General features: G+C 42.1%; 1 protein-coding gene across 7 annotated transcripts in view; it reads right to left on the reverse strand.

The window, feature by feature from the left end:
• Nucleotides 1-20,659, reverse strand: part of LOC124552420 (F-box/LRR-repeat protein fbxl-1-like) — a 124,141-nt gene that overhangs the window by 22,243 nt on the left and 81,239 nt on the right. For all 7 annotated transcript variants that reach the window (XM_047126689.1, XM_047126688.1, XM_047126694.1 and 4 more), the window contains exon 5: nt 10,249-10,434. In XM_047126689.1, the coding sequence (XP_046982645.1) occupies nt 10,249-10,434 (186 nt within the window). The remainder of the gene's footprint in view (nt 1-10,248; nt 10,435-20,659) is intronic.

Here is a 20,659-nt window from a genome sequence, read left to right on the forward strand (position 1 = left end):
AGCTCAAAAAGTTCTTCATTTTGTGAAAAAGATCATAATCATTTCATGACCAGATCTGGGCTATGACGTCGCTGTTCAAAGCTTTCCACGTAAACTGCCAGCAGAGTGCGGCTGAACATTATCGTGAAGAACCACAGTGCTGCCGGAAAACAACCCACGCATCAGTTTCGATTGGCGTGGCGCAGTCTCCGAAGGGTCTGACAGCAGGCTGCAGCATTTTTGGTCTCTCCTTTAACCCTACAGCCAATGAGCAGGATGCCCATTCGATCCCTAAACACTGTGGCTGTAGCCTTTCTGGTGGTCAGAATTTGTTGATTTTGTTTTTGTTTTGATGGAAATCACGAATGGTGCCATCTGAATGACACGCACTTTGTTTCTGTACTTTTACATGGAACCCACGTCTTGCGACCAGTGACAATGCGGTTACAAAAACCCCCACCATACTTGTTGTGCTGTGTGAGAAATGTTGCTGCAGCTCCCATTCATTGTCATTTTGTGTCTATCTGCCAAATGTCAAGAATACGACCTGGTACACACTTTCTATAGCCGAAATCACCAGAATCAGTTTGATAAAATCCATGTGGTACACACTTTCTATAACCCAAATCACCAGAATCAATTCGAAAAAACTGATCATGAAATTTCAGGAAAGTACAAGTTCAGTCCATCAAAAGTGGAACGTTTATGGCATCGAATTTTTTTGCTGGGTTTGTCAGTAGCAACTGCCAGTCTGCCTGATCGTTCTTCATCATAAATTTTCCTTTGTCTGCCACTAAATGTGATGCACAATTTTTGAACTAACACTTCATTCAACACACTTCCATAATGTTTTGTTATGTGTTTCTAAATTTCAATACAGCAGACTTTTTGGCATTTAGAAACCACATTATGCTAAGAACCTCACACTTCATGATCATTACAAGGTGCTGTGACTATTGCCTACTTGCTGACACCATTTTCCATAGGTCAACTGTTTCCTGCGCTGGAATCTTCCTCTTTTGACTTCATCCTACATTTTTATTCTACTCCTTCCCACTTTCTTCTGTGCTCTCACTGAACCTTCAAGAGCTGTTGTCAGAAATCCTTTTACTCATTTTATGTGTTCCGCTAAATCTGTTCCCCTTTTCTTAATGAAGTTTAGGAGATTTCTTTGCTTCTTTATGCTTTTCACTACCCCATTATTCCTCACTTTGCCCACTCATGTTGTTTTCTCCATTCTTCTTTCAACCTCACATCTCAAATTCTTTAAATCTCCCTCACACACACACACACACACACACACACACACACACACACACTCACACACTCTCTCTCTCTCTCTCTACATCTAGATCTACATCCACATAGATATTCTGCAAGTCGTCATATGGTGTGTGGCAGGGGGTATTCTGTACCAATACTTGTCATTACTGTTTCTGCTCTATTCGCAAATAGAGCAAGGGAAAAATGATTATCTACGTGCCTCCATATGAGCCCTAATTTCTCGTATCTTATCTTCACGGCCCTTCACGCAGAGTATATTACTGACAGTAGAATCGTTTGGCACCCAGCTTCAAATGTGGGTTCTCTACATCTTCTCAATAGCGTCTCTCGAAAATAACTTCACCTTTCCTCCAGAGATTCCCCTTTGAGTTCCTGAAACATCTCCATAACATTCACATACAGTTCGAACCTACTGGTAACGAACCTAGCAGCCCACCTCTGAACTGCTTCGACGTCTTCCTTCAATCCGGCCTGATACAGATCCCAAACACTCGAGTAGTACTAGCTTCCTATATGCAGTCTCCTTTACAGGTGCACCACTCTTTCCTAAAATTCTCCCAATAAACTGAAGTCGACCATTCAGCTTCCCTGCCACAGTGATCACACACTCATTCCTCCTCGTATCACTTTGCAACCTTAATCCCAGATATTTAAATCACTTGACTGTGTCAAACACGACACTAGTAATACTGTATCCGAACATTACAGGTTTGATCTTCCTACTCGTCCACATTAACTTACATTTTTCCACATTTTGGGCTAGCTGCTACTCATCACACCAACTAAATTTTGTCTAAGTCATCTTGCATCTTCATACAGTCACTGAACTTTGACACCTGCAAACAACTGCAGATTGCCACCCACCCTGTCCACGAAATCATTTACGTATACAGAGAACAACAGCGCTACTGTCACACTTCACTGGGGCACTCCTGGAGAAACACTTGTCTCTGACAAACACTCACCGTCGAGGACAACATACTAGGTTCTATTATTTAAGAAGTCTTCGAGCCACTCACATATCTGTGAACTCATTCCATATGCTCGTACTTTTGTTAACAGCCTGCAAGGGGGTAGCGTGTCAAATTCTTTCTGGAAATCTGCATGTTGCCCACCATCCATAATTCTCAGTATGTCACGTGGGAAAAGGGCAAGCTGACTCACACAAGCGAAACCGTGCTGATTCGTGTACATAAGCTTCTCATTCTCAAGAAAGTTAATTATATTCTTCTTAAATTTATTATATTCTGTCTCTCTCGCCTTCAATTCCCAGCTTTCACAGCCATACAGAAAAACACTCTACACTCTCACTTGGTGGGATCATTAATTTTGTCACACATTTAAAAATCATACAAATAAACAGTAAATGACACACGCTGTTTGTGTCATACTGGCACCGAAGACAATGAAGGTGTAAGACACAGTGGCGGGATTGGGGGTAGAATTGTACAGCTCTCAGATCAAAACATTCTTTACTTTTTTTTTGAAAGACCCTCTATTTTCCTGGATAAACTGAAAGAACCAGAGGTTGTAGAGAGCCTCAGGGAAAGTATAAGGGAACAATTGACAAGAATGAGGGAAATAAATACAGTAGAATAAGAATGGGTAGGTTTGAGAGATGAAATAGTGAAGGTAGCAGAGGATCAAGTAGGTAAAAAGACGAGGGCTAGTAGAAATCCCTGGGTAACAGAAGAGATATTGCATTTAATTGATGAAAGGAGAAAATATAAATATGCAGTAAATGATGCAGGCAAAAAGGAATACAAACGTCTCAAAAATGAGATCGACAGGAAGTGCAAAATGGCTAAGCAGGGATGGCTAGTGGACAAATGTAAGGATGTAGAGGTGCATACCACTAGCGGTAAGATAGATACTGTCTACACGAAAATTAAAGACACCTTTCGAGAAAAGGGAAGCACTTGCATGAATATCAAGAGCTCAGATGGAAACGCAGTTCTAAGCAAAGAAGGGAAAGCATAAAGGTGGAAAGATTATATAGAGGGTATATACAAGGGCAATGTTCTTGAGGACTATATTGTAGAAATGGAAGAGAATGTAGATGAAGATGAAATAGGAGATACGATAATGCGTGAAGAGTTTGACAGAGCGCTGAAAGACCTCAGTCGAAATAAGGTCCCGGGAATAGACAACATTCCATTAGAAATACTGACAGCCTTGGGAGAGCCAGGCCACATAAAACTCTACCATCTAGTGAGCAAGATCTATGAGACAGGCGAAATACGCTCAGACTTCAAGAAGAATATAATAATTCCAATCCCATAGAAAGCAGGTGTTGACAGATGTGAAAATTACCGAACTATAAGCTTAATAAGCCCCGGCTGCAAAATACTAACACGAATTCTTTACAGACGAATGGAAAAACTGGTAGAAGCCGACCTTGGGGAAGATCAGTTTGGATTCTGTAGAAATGTTGGAGCACGTGAGGCAATACTGACCCTGTGACTTATCTTAGAAAACAGATTAACGAAAGGCAAACCTAAGTTTCTAGCATTTGTAGACTAAGACAGAGCTTTTGACAACGTTGACTGGAATACTCTCTTTCAAGTTCTGAAGGTGGCAGGAGTAAAATATAGGGAGCGAAATTTGTATAGAAACCAAATGGCAGTTATAAGAGTTGAGGGGCATGAAATGGAAGCAGTGGTTGGGAAGGGAGTGAGACAGGATTGTAGCCTCTCCCCAATGTTATTCAATCTGTATATTGAGCAAGCAGTGAAGGAAACAAAAGAAAAATTCGGAGTAGGTATTAAAATCCATGGAGAAGAAATAAAAACTTTGAGGTTCGCCAATAACACTGTAATTCTGTGAGAGACAGCAAAGGACCTGGAAGAGCAGTTGAACGGAATGGACAGTGTCTTGAAAGCAGGATATAAGATGAACACCAACAAAAGCAAAACGAGGATAATGGAATGTAGTCGAATTAAATCGGGTGATGCTATTTGGAGAGCAAAATAACTGATGATGGTTGAAGTAGAGAGGATATAAAATGTAGACTGGCAATGGCAAGGAAAGCGTTTCTGAAGAAGAGGAATTTGTTAACATCGAGTATAGATTTAAGTGTCAGGAAGTAGTTTCTGCAAGTATTTGTACGGAGTGTAGCCTTGTATGGAAGTGAAATGTGGACGATAAATAGTTTCGACAAGAAGAGAATAGAAGCTTTCGAAATGTGGTGCTACAGAAGTATGCTGAAGATTAGATGGGTAGATGGCATAACTAATGAGGAGGTGTTGAATAGAATTGGAGATAAGAGGAGTTTGTGGCACAACTTGACTAGAAGAAGGGATCGGTTGGTAGGGCATATTCTGAGACATCAAGGGATCACCAATTTAGTACTGGAGGGTAGCGTGGAGGGTAAAAATTGTAGAGGGAGACCAAGAGATGAGTATACTAAGGAGATTCAGAAGGATGTAGGTTGCAGTAAGTACTGGGAGATGAAGAAGGTTGCACAGGATAGAGTAGCATGGAGAGCTGCATCAAACCAGTCTCTGGACTGAAGAGCACAACAACAACAGTAAAGTGGAAAAGTGAAGGGACACATACAGCACAAAAGCGTACAGGCTGACCTCGTCTGTTGACTGACAAAGACTGCTGACAGTTGAAGAGGGTCGTAATGTGTAATAGGCAGATATCTATCCGAACCATCACACAGGAATTCCCAACTGCATTATGATCCACTGCAAGTACTATGACAGTTAGGCAGGAGGTGAGAAAACTTGGAATTCATGGTGATAAGCCGCACATCACACCGGTAAATGGCAAACAACGCCTTGCTCGGTGTAAGGAGCATAAACATACAATGGACGATTGAACAGTGGAAAAACATTGTGTGGAGTGACAAATCACGGTATGCAATGTGGCGATCCGATGGCAGGGTGAGGGAATGGCGAATGCCCAGTGAACGTCATCTACCAGCGTGTGTAGTGGCAACAGTAAAATTTATAGCTCGTGGTGTTATAGTGTGGACGTGTTTTTCATGGAATGGACTTGCACCCCTTGTTGTTTTGAGTGGCACTACCACAGTACAGGCCTACATTGACGTTTTAAGCACCTTCTTGCTTCCCACTGTTGAAGAGCAATTCAAGGATGGCGATTGTATCTTTCGACATGATCGAGCACCTGTTCATAATTCATGGCCTATGGCGGAGTGGTTACATGACAATAACATCCCTGTAATGGACTGGCCTGCACAGAGTCCTGACCTGAATCCTATAGAACACCTGTGGGATGTTTTGGAGCACTGACTTTGTGCCAGGCCTTACTACTGACATCGATACCTCTTCTCAGTGCAGTGCTCTGTGGTGAAGAATGGGCTGTCATTCCCCAAGAAACCTTCCAGCACCTGATTGGACGTATGCCTGCAAGAGTGGATGGTGTCATCAAGACTAAGGGTGGGCCAACAACAAATTGAATGCCAGAATTACCGATGGAGGGTGCCACGAACTTGTAAGTCATTTTTAGTCAGGTGTCCAGATACATTTGATCACATAGTCTATCTTACAACCTGCCTCATAACTGCTTGACAGAAAGTCACCTCAATTTTCTGCTCGGTCTATGTGACTAAACAATCTTAATCGGGGACCAGTAAGCTCTATCTCACACGGCAATCCACACCTTTTATTTCTTCGCTTATGCTGTTATTATCAATTATCGGCACTTCTGAGCACTAGACTTTCTCTCATCTCTCACAGTTGGTCCCGTTCAACTCGATGTATTTCTCTTTAACAGCAGCATTTCGCCTGGAAGCAAAGAAGTACTGAGTTTTGATGTCTTCTACTCAAATGCTCAACTCTTTTGCTTTCTTTTCTAGTCTGCCAAATACTTGTTCCAGTTCTTTCAATTTTCTGGACAACATGCAATCATCATAGGGATATGCTCGGTTTTGGTTCACATGGTTAAACAGAGTAGCACATGGGTTATTGATCTTTCCCCTTCTCATCACTTTCTCCAACACTATGTTGAAAGCTAGTGCAGATAGTAGATCCCCCTGTCGTAACTCTTGGTTAACTTCAAATTTTTAGAAGAATTTCTTTCTATTTGCACTTTGCATTTCATGCTGGTGAGGACCAATTGTACCAATCGCATTAGTTTATAATGAAATTTCATATCCATTACAATATAGCTTCTTCCTTTTAAAGCTATTGTAAGCCTTTTTGAAACCTACAATGAGCTGATGTACATCCACATTATGTTCATAGTGCTTCTCCATTATTTGCCTTATAGTAAATATACAGTCAGTCACTGATCTGCCCTGTCAGAAATCACACTGGTGGTCTCCAAGTATCTCTTCTGCAAATGGAATGAGTCTCACAGGAATGACTTTGCCTAAGACTTGGTACACAACATCAAATAAGGCGATACCACAGTAATTTTCACAATCTGCTTTCTCCTTCTTCTTATAAATTGGGCAAATAATGGCCAAGTTCCACTGGTCTGACACCACTTCTTTTTCTCATATTTCAATGATCAGCTGGTGGACAGGGTGTGTCAGATGTTCACCACCACCTTCAGCCATCTCTGCTGAAATGTTATTGTTCTCCGAGACCCCGTTATTCTTCAGGCTTTTAACTGGCAACCTAATTTTCTCTACTATTGTTGTGGGTGCAAATATTTCATCCTAGCTACCACTGTGCATGGCCGACTGCTCCCTGTTTCATTTTCTTCCAGTATTACTACAGTGAAACCTCTCTATGATATTTTTTTTCCGAGGGACCACGAATTCTCAACACTGCATCGAGGTAAACACTGTAAAGGTGAAGACTTCTAATTGATGATTATAAAAGTTGAGTCAAATTTTACTGAGGTTATACTACATAAGAAGACAGTAAATAGTAAAAATTAAAAAAGAATTATCTACAAATAATTACTTTAATAATGAACTTGTAAAATACAACTTCAGTCAGACTTTCGCAAAAATCTATGAACTGACACAAATTGAACATCCTGTACCCAGGGTTCTTTGAAGTAGTCAAGCAAACATGTTTGCTTCCTATTTCCTCTGGGCTGTATCAGAACCATTTCTTGCTCCAAATGAGAAAGTTGTGCTATTGTTGTACCCGAGGGGTCATCATAAATCTTCTGAATGTTTTGAATGTTTCAAATCCTTCAGTCACCTTTGTATAAATGGATCTTCAGGCCCCAGATTCCTTCTTCCCATCCAGGGCGAACCCAAAAACATTTGTCTTTTCATCACAGTCATTGACATCATCATCCTGCCCTCATCCTAATGGTTACAGACACTGCCAGGAAAATATTCGAAAAACAGCTACGTCTACCGTGTGCAAAATGCTGTATAAATGTAAATTTATGGCCTGTGTGGTTGTGTGTACTACTGCTGGAAGAAGAGTAAATGCTCAAAAGCTAGGATGAATGTTGTTGCTTTTAAGTGTTTCTATGTTCCACATACCAATCTGTTAGACCGTAGGTAATTGCCTTTCCCTTATTTCACGTATTGCTCCATCCTGGAATTTCCATTATTGTTATAAATTTAGATAAAGTGTCCTTGAGCAAACAACCATTATAATACAAAACAGTTGGGTCATAATTCAGAACAGTAATAAAATAATTTTGTGCTAGCTACGTAACAGAACAACAATTACTTTAAAAAATAGGAACCTCAAGGTCTCACCTGTCAGAAATTTTTAATTCAAATGAATTACGTTACGAAAAATCACTAATTCTCCTTCCATTTTCACATTTTATTCCATCTAGTGTAAACACGCAGATTCGTGCCAGGGATACCCTGTGTGTACTGTGTAATTGGTTGACGTGAACCAATCTGCAGTTCCAAACACGTATGCCTGCAGTGCACCTCAGGTGTATAGTGTAATCGAGGTGGAGTGTTAAACACACCGTACAGCTGTTCAGCATTTGCTCACACGAAAAACAAAAAAACAGTGCCGACGAGACAAACGACGAGCACAATGTGTGTCACATCTCACATCACGCGGGCACTGATGCTGACGTGTGACTCACGCCAAGTGTTACCTTTCAGAGCTCGTGCAAATACACAGGACGGGAAATGAAGCACCTCCACCAAAGGCTTAAATGCTATGAGGAGAGAAATAATTGGTTAGGGTTCCAAAAATATGAATGTTACATGGAGCAAAGTGTTGTACAGAGTACACATACTAAAGAGGAAACTTTAGCAGTGGGCAAACGGGCTTTTCGTCGGGACTGGAAAAGAAAGACAGAACACGGGGGAAACATTATCTGAGGGAAAGTTATAAAGAGGTTTCCGTATATCTCTGATCAGCAGTTTACTAAAATATTCAGCCCACCACTCCAGAATCTGTTCTTCTCCTCCTATAAAATTTCCTTCTTTAGCACTGCAGAATACAGTACACGAATAAAAGCCTTTATTTAGTTCACGAACCCTTTCATAGAATTTTCTTACTTCTTGGCCGTTACATTTTTATTCTAGATCCATAATTCATGTCTTCTCTGATTTTCATTTCTTTCTTCTGTTGATTCTGTTTACTTCCTCCCTTTCCTTTGTGAAATCTTCTGTATTAGATTTTGTTGCCCTGTTTATCATTTTCTTTCTTGCCTCATTTCCCTCTGTCATTTTCTTTTTACAGTCTTCTTCAAACCATCCTGACCTCTCCACTCTTTCTCCTGTACCTGGAACTTCTGATCCTGACACTTAACAGAGTTGGTACGAGGGTGAATCAAATACAAATGGGATTTTTGTTCCTGAGCACCAACAGTTGGTAGGACCGGACCTGTGCTGCTAGTACTGTCGGGTGGTTCCGTGAGGAGCAGGGAGAGCCGGCTATCGCATACATCCGACAGCTCCGTCCGTAATGCGCAAGATATCTGAGTGACAGGTGTACCTCTCCACTGCGCGATGCATAATTATTACAAAAATTCTTGCTCGTGAAAGAGTTAGAGTGATAGAAATCTTCCAGAGACTGATTGCACAGTTCGGTGATCAAATACTGTCAAGGATGCGTGTGTTTGCTGGCATAAAGATTCGAGGAAGAACAGGAACGTGTGGAAAATCAGCAATACGATCATCATCCTCGGACCAGTATTACAAACTGAGACATTTGTGCAGTTCGATACATTCTCGAAGGCGACCGATAGGTGAGAGTATCAGAAATAAGTTACGGGAGCTTTCGAGCGATCGTCACAAATTACCTACAGTTCCGGAAAGTTTGTTCCACGTGGGTACCTCGCCTTTTGATCAAAAATCAGAAGCTGACACATTCGGAGGTCTGTCAAAGTCTTACAGCATGGTTTGAGAAATAAAGTGATGCACTTTTGAGTCGGATCGTCACCTGTGACCTGTGTGTCGGTCCACCACTGCACTCGCACATCCAGACGGGCCAGTAAGGAGTGTTGCAGGAAGGGGGAGGAAGCCTCAGGGAAAGACAGGGCTCGGCTGTCAGCTGGCGTGGTTCTTTCCACCATTTTTCATTTTTACCGGTAAGCCATTTTGCTCACTGCATTTTTACACGAGCAATGCACAATCGGTGCTGCACACTACTGTGAGCTGCCGAAGAAGGTGAGGGCTGCGTATCGCCTCAAAAGACGAGGTCGACCGCTTTGACAGGTCGTCGTCCTCCGTGACAGTGCTAGACCCGACACTGCAGCTCTGGTGATCTCCAAATTACAGAAAATGCACTGGACTTAACTTAGTCGTCCTCCTTACAGCCCGCACCTATCACAATGTGATTTCAATTTGTTTGGACAGCTTGAAAAAAGCTTTAGGAGAGCACCAGTTTGAAGATGACGGGGGTGTGGAGGAATCCGTGCGCAGTTGGCTTCTGACGTGACCAGCTGCATTCTATAATGCTGCAATAAAGAAACCTTCCTTCTCCCTGGGAAAAATGTACTTCTAAAGCAGGGAATTATGTGGAAAAATAAATTGTAACTGCCTTTTTTTCGATAAATGAATTTTTAAAAAATAAAATCTGATTTATATCGACTCAGCCTCGTACCTATAAATAGTGAGGAATAACTTACCGGAAGGCGAGAGAGATGAGGCGAGGCCGGTGCGGGCAGAGCTGGTTGCAGTGCAGTTCACGCAGGTTGTGCAGCTCTCCGAGATCTGCGAACGTCGCGGCCTCCTCCTCAGGTGCCACGTCAAAGAGGTGCAGCTGCAGTTTCTCGAGAGAGCTGGCGGCCTCTTTCAGCACGGGAACCACACACCTGTCAGCAAGTGACACACTTTAAGCTTTTTAAAAATCTTTATTATACGGGATGTACAGAAATACCAAAATTTCCAATACCGGCTGTATTAGAGTGGAAAACATATTTTAGGTATTTATTAAGTGGACAACCTTACACTGTGTGTGCCCTAATTTTACGTCTGTACAGATGAACTGTAAATAATGTCAGCTCCAGACATCGGCAAGGCACGACGGTGAATAAAACACTCCACCTGCCGTGGCAGAGCGCTTTTTCTTTGGGACGCCGCACCTCAGTGGTAGCTCGAAGGACGAGGAGTGAAAAGAAGTGTGCAAGAAAGTCAACAGAGAAATCAAATGATGAAAGTTGTTAGAACTGTCACTCAGTCATTGGCTAATATCAAAGCAAGACTTACGTATGTTGAGACTTCCTGAGATCTGTTCACCCAGAGTGTCACTGAAGTTGTACACAGACAAGTAGTGAACATATAATACAGGAGATTTAACGATACACTGTTTACATCTTTGCGTAAATAGTTGACGTACATCTGCACTCTCTTACAGACCGAGTAATTTTTCCTCCTATCTATGTAATTATGTAGTTATGTAGTTCTCAATTCGTTTGAGCAATCAATCATTCATAATAGGAAACACAATCATATCTCAGTCACTCAAAATGATTCAGAAATTTTACTTGTTAGAATGAAATCAGCCGATGATTCTTCTTCTCTGCAGGCTCGTGCTTTGTGGCAGTCTGCTAATCTGTACAAATAAAATGCCTCGTAATTTTGGCAGCATTGTATAATCAGTCGGGAAACCTCAGATTGTGCCAATATTTGGCTTTGATGAAGTTTAAACTTCTGAAGAAGTAATGGAGCTCTCGGATTATTAAATGCAGGTTCGTATCCAGTCTTTCGGAAGGTCCCTTCTGATTAACAACTACGCAATATATTGATGGATATCATTAATTCTCAAATGTCAAATACACACCTTTTGTATAAAGGAGCAATATATATATATATATATTTCCCTTTTAATCGTACAATTTCGTATCAGTTATCTTTTGTCATAAATTTCAATATTCAGATTACAATTCTTCAAACAAAGCTCAGGCTAATCGGCACGAAGACAATCTCGGAAGCTTTTTCTGACAACCACCAGAGAGAGTACTACGAAGAATAATTATGTGTTCATGGCATAGCTATTGTATGAAACTACTTTGCGCATGGATTCTGCAAGTATGAAGATAGAAAGTTAGTAAACGTCATTCGAGGGTAGAATTGTATCAGAATAATTGATCGAATATAAAGAGGTATTACAACCTGGACCTTCTGCAGGAGGAGTCGAAGCCACACGGCCAGAAGTAGTGGCACTGTGCAGCATTTCCACAGCGTCGAGAGAGCTACGAGGAGGCGAGCGTCGGGCTCAAGTGAGACAAAGGTGAATGACAGACAGAACTATAAACGAGGACTTGGTTACTACCGACAACCGGAGACCATTTTATTTCACTTCAGAACATGAAACTAACATGACGCTTGAGAATTATAGAGTTTTGGGCAGGGAGAAACAAAATTAAAAGACATTCCTAAAATAAACACATTCTTGAGCAAAGCATTATGGAATGATCAATGTACAGTTGAAATGTTAGTGTGGTTGTGCACTGGTGAAGTCAATGAATGTGAATGGAAGAAAATGATTACAGTACACAAGGATCTGTAGTGTAGCTATAAGCCTAGGCTACTTTGGAATGTCACAGTTTGGTTGCAAGATGGTGAAGCCAACAAATGTGAATCAAAGAAAATTCATATGTAGCATAGCCTGAAGTCTATGTTAATGTGGAATGTTTAATTAATTGTCAGCTGGGGAAGCCATCAAATGTGGATGGAAGAAAACTGGCTGCCGCGGCAGACTGATCTGTAGTGTAGCCCAAAGTCTAAGTCACATCTGAATGTGGGAGTTTAAATGATCGTCTCAAAAATGTAGTGTGGTTTTTGTTTTGTTTTGGAATGCTCCATTTTCCAAGGTCGTGATTTTGCAGGAGCCTAAAAGAACAGCTTAAATATTACACAGCATTAAATTTCATATGTCAGCATTCTGCACACCTATATTTCATTATACCGCCCTGTATTTCCAGTTACTCACCATGATTACATTTATCATATGCTTTTGTCTCACTGGTTCCCATATTTGATCTATTTCTCTTAAAAGATACTTTTCAGTGCACTGCTTAGCAATTTTGGTGATTTATATAAAATGACGTACTTCTTACAATATAGCAGAGATGCTGAGTCGCAGATAGACTCAACAAAAAGACTGTCACAAAATAAGGCCTTTGTAAAAATAGACAGACACACACGCACGCACGCATGTGTCCACAGTCTCTTGCAGCTTCCTGGATTTTCCATTGTTCAATGTACTTCTTACCTACATGTCAGTGCCTAAAATCTGATTCTGATATATGACAATCTCTTTTAATTGGATTCAGATATATTCATAAGTTTTATCGCACTGCCCCCCACACTCTCACTCACTCTCTCTCTCTCTCTCTCTCTCTCTCTCACACACACACACACACGCACACACACACATCTTTCCCTGCTAATGAAGTTTGCGCGTGCGCGCGGGTGTGTGTGTGTGTGTGTGTGTGTGTGTGTGTGTGTGTGTGTGTGTGTGTGTGCACACACACGTGCGTGCGTGCGTGCCTGCGTGTGCGCGTGTGAAGGGGGATTTTGCTTGGTAAGTACATTTTTAATTTTTTGCATTTTAAGAAGAATGTCGTGAATTTATTTGATATAGCAGAATGTGATTCAGTTGTATACCTAAATATATGAGTGTCAGGGCTAGTGAATGCTGTGTGTCTGATGCTCATGGGTTGGCAATGTGTCAGTTATGCATGTACATCAAGTGATGTTTTCAGTAACAGTTTTTGCAGCATGTTTTGCTTTCTTGGTACTGGGGACAGAATTCTAGTTCTATAGGTCAAGTGGAGGTTTCAGTGCCAATTTTTGTAGCAAGTTTTGCTTTCTTAGTATCATGGACTTCTTTCTAGCTATGTGGTCAATTGAAGTTTCCAATACGAGAATTTGTAGTGAGGTTTGGATTTTTGGTTAGACTTTTTTGATACATTTTCTTACACATTTACTCATTAATTGGTATTATAAAGCTCGGTTTACCTAAACAGGTTAATAGAAAATGACAATACCAAATTGTGCGGGTTTTTGTGGCCTTTATGCAATGTAGATGTTATTGATTCCTGTGTATTATTTTGCTTGGGTATGTGAGTTAACACAGAAAGTCATTTGTTTCGTTTATCACCACCCAAAATCCCCTAATTCCCACGTGTTTCCTGTTACTTTCATGTTATTCTTTAAATTACTCTAATCACATTTTGTATTTGTTTTTGTTTTGTTAATTTACTGAGTTTGTCAATGTGGTGGACAGAGGTAATATGGCTAAGTATGCTATATTTGTGACTTCTTGGATCGAAGGTGACGGCCAGTAATGTCTCGACATTTCCACTGTCCACATTTATCGTAAATTTTAACCACTATAACTCTGAAAGTAAGTTTCATGAAATCAGTAATTTTTGTCCCAGGTTGCTTTATGGAAATATTGTTTTGTATGCTTATTGCTTCAGTTCTTGAAGGGAATTAGTAATACTTTTAGCTTAACAAATCCAGAAATTAAAAGAGAATCAGCAGACTTATTTTAAAGTTATTTGTTTGCTGTTTAGTAAAACATTGCACCCGCCACAATGGAGCCTCACTGTGAAGGCTGTTCTCAAACATGGGATGAGATAGATGGAAATTGCCCTGACTATTGTCAAACAATTGGAAACCGCTTTGAATGTGTGTGTTGGGAGAGCTCCCCGGAGTTGTGTACCACAGGTAACAAAGTTACCTCAAGCAGTATCCTCTCCTGTCTCCTCTACAGAAGACTATTCATCCACTCGGCTATGGGTGACATGTCAGTGGGAGGGCTAGGCAACATTTCCAGGGGAGACAGGAACCAGGGAGAACTCTGTGTGTTAGACCCATCTCAATAACAGACAAGTTCAAAATGCTGCCTTCTCCTGAAACTACACTCAGCCAGTGAGACTCACTTTCACTGTCAGAAACCTGTTCTGTCTCAGGTCAAGAGAAGGGTAATGCGATCATTTGTAGTTCAAATATATGGCAAATAATGGTACCTCTTAGGGAAATGGCAGATAGGGATGTAAAGGAAGATAAGATTCACCTGCCCGGGGGGTCTCATTCAGCATACCGAAGAGGCTAGGCCGGCAGCCGTTGACAAAATGAGGTACAACCGAGAACCGGTTGTGGTGGGTGTTGGAACAAATGATGCCTGTCATCCAGGGTCCGAGGCCATACTCAAATTATCCCAAGCAGATGGCAGGAAAGGCTGAGGAAACCATCCTTGTTCAAAGGTCACGGTTTATAGCACTGACCCCAGAACTCACTGTGGCACCACAGTTCTGAATGGAGTGGAAGGGTTGAATGACAGGCTTCAAAGGTTCTGAAACTTTCTGGAATAGCAACATAACGTCGAGAACTGTACGGGTTCCCCTAAATGGGTAAGAAATGCACTACATATCAGAGGCTGCTACCCAGGTAGCTGAATGTGTATTGAGTGCACCCAAGGGCTTTTTAGATTAGGTAACCCAATATTCCCTCCAGACAATGACAGATGTAGGGGACGCAGAAGTGTCCGTATAAGATTCAAAGAAATGCCTCGTACAGGTGAGAGTCTTAAAATCCTACTGATTAATTGCAGCAGGATTCAGATGAGAGTGACTCACATAATGCTAGGTGCAGAAATCCGGTTAAAACCGGAAACTGATGGCAGTGAGATTTTTGTGAAAACTTTAAATGCGTATTGAAAGAGGAGGCTAAAGGTAAATGGATGTGGTGTATTTCTCACAGTAGATGAGAAGAATACAGTTTTGTAAGTGGTGGGCATGGCAGGGTATCCTCCAAAACATTATTAAACCACCTAGGTCATACTGTCTGGAAGACCAGTCACGATAGAAATATATTGGATATAACAATAATAAATAAACCTGAGCTCTTTGAGGATTTACGCATAGGCCGGTATCAGTGACTGTGAGGCAGCTGTAGTAACAATGATTAGGAAAATACAAAAAGCACCAAAATGAGTAGAATCATTCACAAATTCAGTAAACTAGATAGAGATGATGTAGTGCAATATCTCAGTAAGGAACTCAAAACATTGAGCTCTAGTGAGAATCCTGCAGACAAACTGTGGCTTAGGTTTAAAAAAATAATTGCCCATAAATTTGACAGATATGTAGCTAGTAGAGCAGTTCATTTTCTTAAAACATTGGGCTACACACAGGGAGGTGCTACAAATTTGGCTGTCAAGAGAGTAACGACTACCGTTGCAGAAATTTATCGAAGGCCTGTCGAGAAACCCAAAGAAATTCAGATCGCGAGTAAAGGCTGTTGCTGGTACTGAAGTGTCCCCAGACGCTCGTGGGCACGACAGGGACTGAGACTGAGGGTAGCAAAGCAAAAGCAGAAATGCTTAACTTGATTTTCAAATGTTCTTTTACAAAGGAAAATCTACGGGTGCTGATTCAATTTAATTCTTGCACCACTGCAAAGATAAGCAATATAGATTTTAGTGTCAGTGGTGTTGAAAAATAAGTGAAATCACTAGAACTGAACAAATCTACAGGGCCTGATGGAATCTCCATCTAATTCCATATCAGACCTGTGGCTAATTTACAATAAGCTATCGCAGATCACTCAAACAAAAACCAGTGCCCTGTAGTTGGGAGAAAGCACAGGACACACACTTCCACAAGAAAGATGGCAGAACTGATCTACAAAACTACCATCCAATATATTTAGCATCCATCTGCTGTAGAATCTTAGAATATATTCTGAGTACAAATGTAATGCTGTATGTTGAACAGAATGACCTCCTCCATCCCAACTAGCACGGATTTTGAAATCATTGATCGTGTGGATCCCAACTCGTACTTTTCTCACAGGAAATCTTAAAAGCCACAGATCGAGGCAGTCACGGAGATGCAACATTTCTCAATTTCCGAAAAGTGTCTGACTCAGTACTGTAGCTATCCTTATTACCGAAAGGATCATTGTGTGGGCTATGAAGTGAAAGTTGTGAGCAGACTGAGGAATTCTTGGCAGGGGGGACACAGTGTGCTAACTTGATGGAGAATCATTGTCAGGTGTTGCAGTAACTCAGGGTGTGCCCCACAGAAGTGTGTTCGGACACTTCTGTTCGTGTTGTATATTAATGACCTTGAAGACAATATTAACTGTAAACTCAGACTTTTTGCAAGTGATGCAGTTATCTATAATGAAATACTATCTGAAAGAAGCTGCAAAAATAATCAGTAAGCTCTTGACAAGATTTCAAAGTGGTACAAAGATTGGCAACTTGCTCTAAATGTTCTGAAATATAAAATAGTGCACTTCAAAAAATCGAAAAAATATAGTATCCTATGACTAAAATATCAATGAGTCACTGATGGAATCGGCCAAATCATACAAATACCTGGGTGCAACACTTTAAAGGGATACGAAATTGAATGATCACATAGGCTCAGTAATGGGTAAAGAAAGCAGGCAGTAGAGTTCAGTTTATTGGTAGATAACTAGGGAAGTGCAATCAGTCAATAAAGATTGCTTACAAATCATTCGTGCGACCTATTCTAGAATATTGCTCAAGTGTGTGGGACCTGTACTACATAGGATTAACAGAAGACGCTGAATGTATACAGAAAAGGGCAGAACGAATGGTCACAGGTTTGTTTGACCCATAGCTAGAGAGTGTCACAGAGATGTTGAAAGAAGTGAACTGGCAGGCTCTTGAAGGTAGACATAAAACATACCATGAAAGTCTACTGAAGTTCTAAGAACCGGCTTTAAATGCTGGTTCTAGGAATATACTACAATCCCTTAAATATCGTTCACACGGGGATTGTGAGGATAAGATCAGAATCCAGAATGAGATTTTCACTCTGCAGCGGAGTGTGCGCTGATATGAATCTTCCTGGCAGATTGAAACGGTGTGCCAGACCGAGACTCGAACTCGGGACCTTTGCCTTTCGCGGACAAGTGCTCTACCAACTGAGCTACCCAAGCACGACTCACGCCCCGTCCTCACAGCTTTACTTCTGCCAGTACCTCGTCTCCTACCTTCCAAACTTTACAGAAGCTCTCCTGCAAACCATGCAGAACTAGCACTCCTGAAAGAAAGGATATTGTGGAGACATGGCTTAGCCACAGCATGGGGGATGTTTCCAGAATGAGATTTTCACTCTGCAGCGGAGAGCTTCTGTAAAGTTTGGAAGGTAGGAGACGAGGTATTGGCAGAAGTAAAGCAGTGAGGACAGGGCGTGAGTTGTGCTTGGGTAGCTCAGTCGGTAGAGTACTTGCCGGCGAAAGGCAAAGGTCCTGAGTTCGAGTCTCAATCCAGCACACTGTTTTAATCTGACAGGAAGTTTCAAGATCAGAATAATTGCAGCACGCACAGAGGCATCAACAATCATTCTTCCTGTGCTCTGTACAAGAGCAGAACAGGAAGAAACCCTAATAACTGGTACAGTGGGAGGTACTCCTCTGCCATGCACCTCACAGTGGTTAGCGAAGTCTTGATTAGATGTAGATGTAGGTTAGTGATGCTAAAAGTGCTGGGCACTAACTGGATTCTGACTGCCTCTGAACCGAGAATTTAAATTCAAAACAGTTGAGTGTGTGCACAAACCACTGCAAGACTGCCTTACCCTGACTCGAACCTGGATGATGGCTAGATTGCATAGATGAAGTTAGCTTCCACGCTGCGACAGAGAGGAGAGGGACAGATATAGAAGAGATAAAAGATTTCACACTTTATGCAACACCACCGATAGCTTATCGAGCACCTCTCGTCGAGCTTGTAGTCAACACTGGAATGTATGTGCCAGGCAGCTAACTAATGGGCTGCTTCAAGTACAGACTACACGAACCTGCAAAGCTCAGATCCAGCAAAAGAGTCCATTGGCCCAGCTCTACCTTTCTTAGTAGATACGACACTGCTGATGAGGTAAGCTCTGTTGCCTCATCTCTGAGGCAACTACATGCTCTCATTAATACCAGGATTGCCCGGAAAGTAATGTAAAGCATTTTATTTTTTCAGCCAGAAACAATGCTGCAAATGCAAAACATTACACACGTATTATTTGAAGTCACCCGAGTGAGTGTGCCAAGTTTCAGCCACTTCCGACGGATAGCGTAGCTTCGGGACAGTTTCAGAACGGCGTTACGAGTGACGTGCCGTCATCGAATGACTCACTGCAGTGAAAGAAACTGTGGGGAATACTCAAAAACACTTGTCCAAAGTTTAAGGAGCACCTGCCATTGACAGAAGTACAGTTAGTTGCCGGGCACTGAGGGTGAAGTGACCAGAAGGCAGACCGGCGGAGCTCCACGATTTCCATCGGTCGGGGAGACCGTCGACAGCTGTCGCAACTGACCTAGCCCCCTCGCACTTCCACTCGTCTGGGCCATTAAAGGACGCAATTCATGGAAGACATTTTGAGGGAACGAGGAGGCGATTCGCACGGTGAAGCACTGGCTCTGCCCCCAGAACAAGGACAGGTACCGACAGGGCACACGCGCCCTCATTTCGTGCCGGAGGAAGGCTGTAGAACGGGGTGGAGATTACACGAGAAAATAGGGTGTGTAGATGAAACACCACTATTTTGTGTGTGTAATTCTCATTATGTTCTATAAAGAGTTGTCAAAGAAAAAAAAATTTGATGCATTACTTTCTGGGCAACCCTCGTAAGTCGACGTGGGAGGAATAGCGAAATAGAAGGCAGGACCCCACCTAAAAATAGTAAAAATCAATGCAGTCCAACCAGTTTTAGTCCAAATACCTCAGTATGGAGGTATGCTGGAATGGTAGAGTGGTGATTCTGAAGCTTAACGATGTTGCGTACTTAGCCTCATAACTGTGTGACACACTACTGATCCTCCCATTAGCACACTGATGAGATATTTCTGAGGAAGACGGAGGTGAAACACTGGCTCAGCCAGTCAGCCGACACTGCCTATTCCAGTCGGTGTCAGCCTACCAGGAGCCAGGCCTCCTGCGAAAGCAGCCACGCCGTTTACCAGCTCTGCTGCAATCACTGCACAGCTTTTTATATTGGTACGACTACTGGCCAGCTGTCTACTGGGACGATTGGCCACTGCCAAACTGTGGCCGAGAGCGAAGTGGACCGCCCCGGGGCACGGCGTGCAGCTGAACGTAATTTGCTCGATTTCGACGCCTGCGTCGTTACCCGAGGCATCTGGGTCCTCCCATTCACTACCGGCCCTTCCGAACTGTGCTCCTGTAACCATCCCAGACTCAACATACTGTTCCTGCACTCTCCATCCGACAGTTTCCACTCTCCTATGTTCTCTTATCTCCTCTCTGTTCCCATCTCCCACCCTCTCTGTTTGCTATTCTCTGCCACCACACCTGTCCACATTTCCTCGCTCCTCTCCTCGATTGCTCCTTTTTTTCCCTACCTACCCGCCCACAGATTGTCGCTCGTATCCCACGTTGCAGTCGCATTCCGGCCCGAGAAGCTGGATTCGGTGGTCGTGTCTGTGTGAGGTGTGCTTTCTCGTACACACGAATGGCACGTGTCTGTCTTTTACTGATGAAGGCTGTGGCTGAAAGCTTTATGTAAGTGCTTTAAATTGTGCACGTCTGTAACTTAATATGTCTTCTTTACGGTAAGTAGCAATCTGTCTATTCCTACATTGTCGATATTCCTACCCGGAGTTTCCATTATAACAAATCTTCTCGAGAGAGAAAAGCTCCTACTCAAAAATCGACAGGAATCTAGATATCGTCATTCCGGTGAAACTCACCTTGTCCTCTTCTCACACGATGTCTCGCAAACTGTAGATGGAGGGCAACGGGCAGACTGCAAATTCCTAGATCTGCAGGAATCATTTGACACGGTGCCACACTGCAGACTGTTAATCAAGGTCCGCACATATAGAATAGGCTCTCAGATAAGTAAGTGTCTCTAAGAGTGTTTATGTAATAGAAAAGTTAGTCAGTTCATTTCTGTTCCACGGATCATTTTGCACGATAAATCGTAATCATCAAACGAGTCTTATTTGATGTTCGCATTGCAAATTAATTTGTAAATATGCCTATATGCTGAACATTCATAAGTTTTTTTATTATGTATTAAATATACAGATGTGAGT

The sequence above is a fragment of the Schistocerca americana genome, chromosome 10 (assembly GCF_021461395.2).
Source record: "Schistocerca americana isolate TAMUIC-IGC-003095 chromosome 10, iqSchAmer2.1, whole genome shotgun sequence".
NCBI lineage: Eukaryota > Metazoa > Arthropoda > Insecta > Orthoptera > Acrididae > Schistocerca > Schistocerca americana.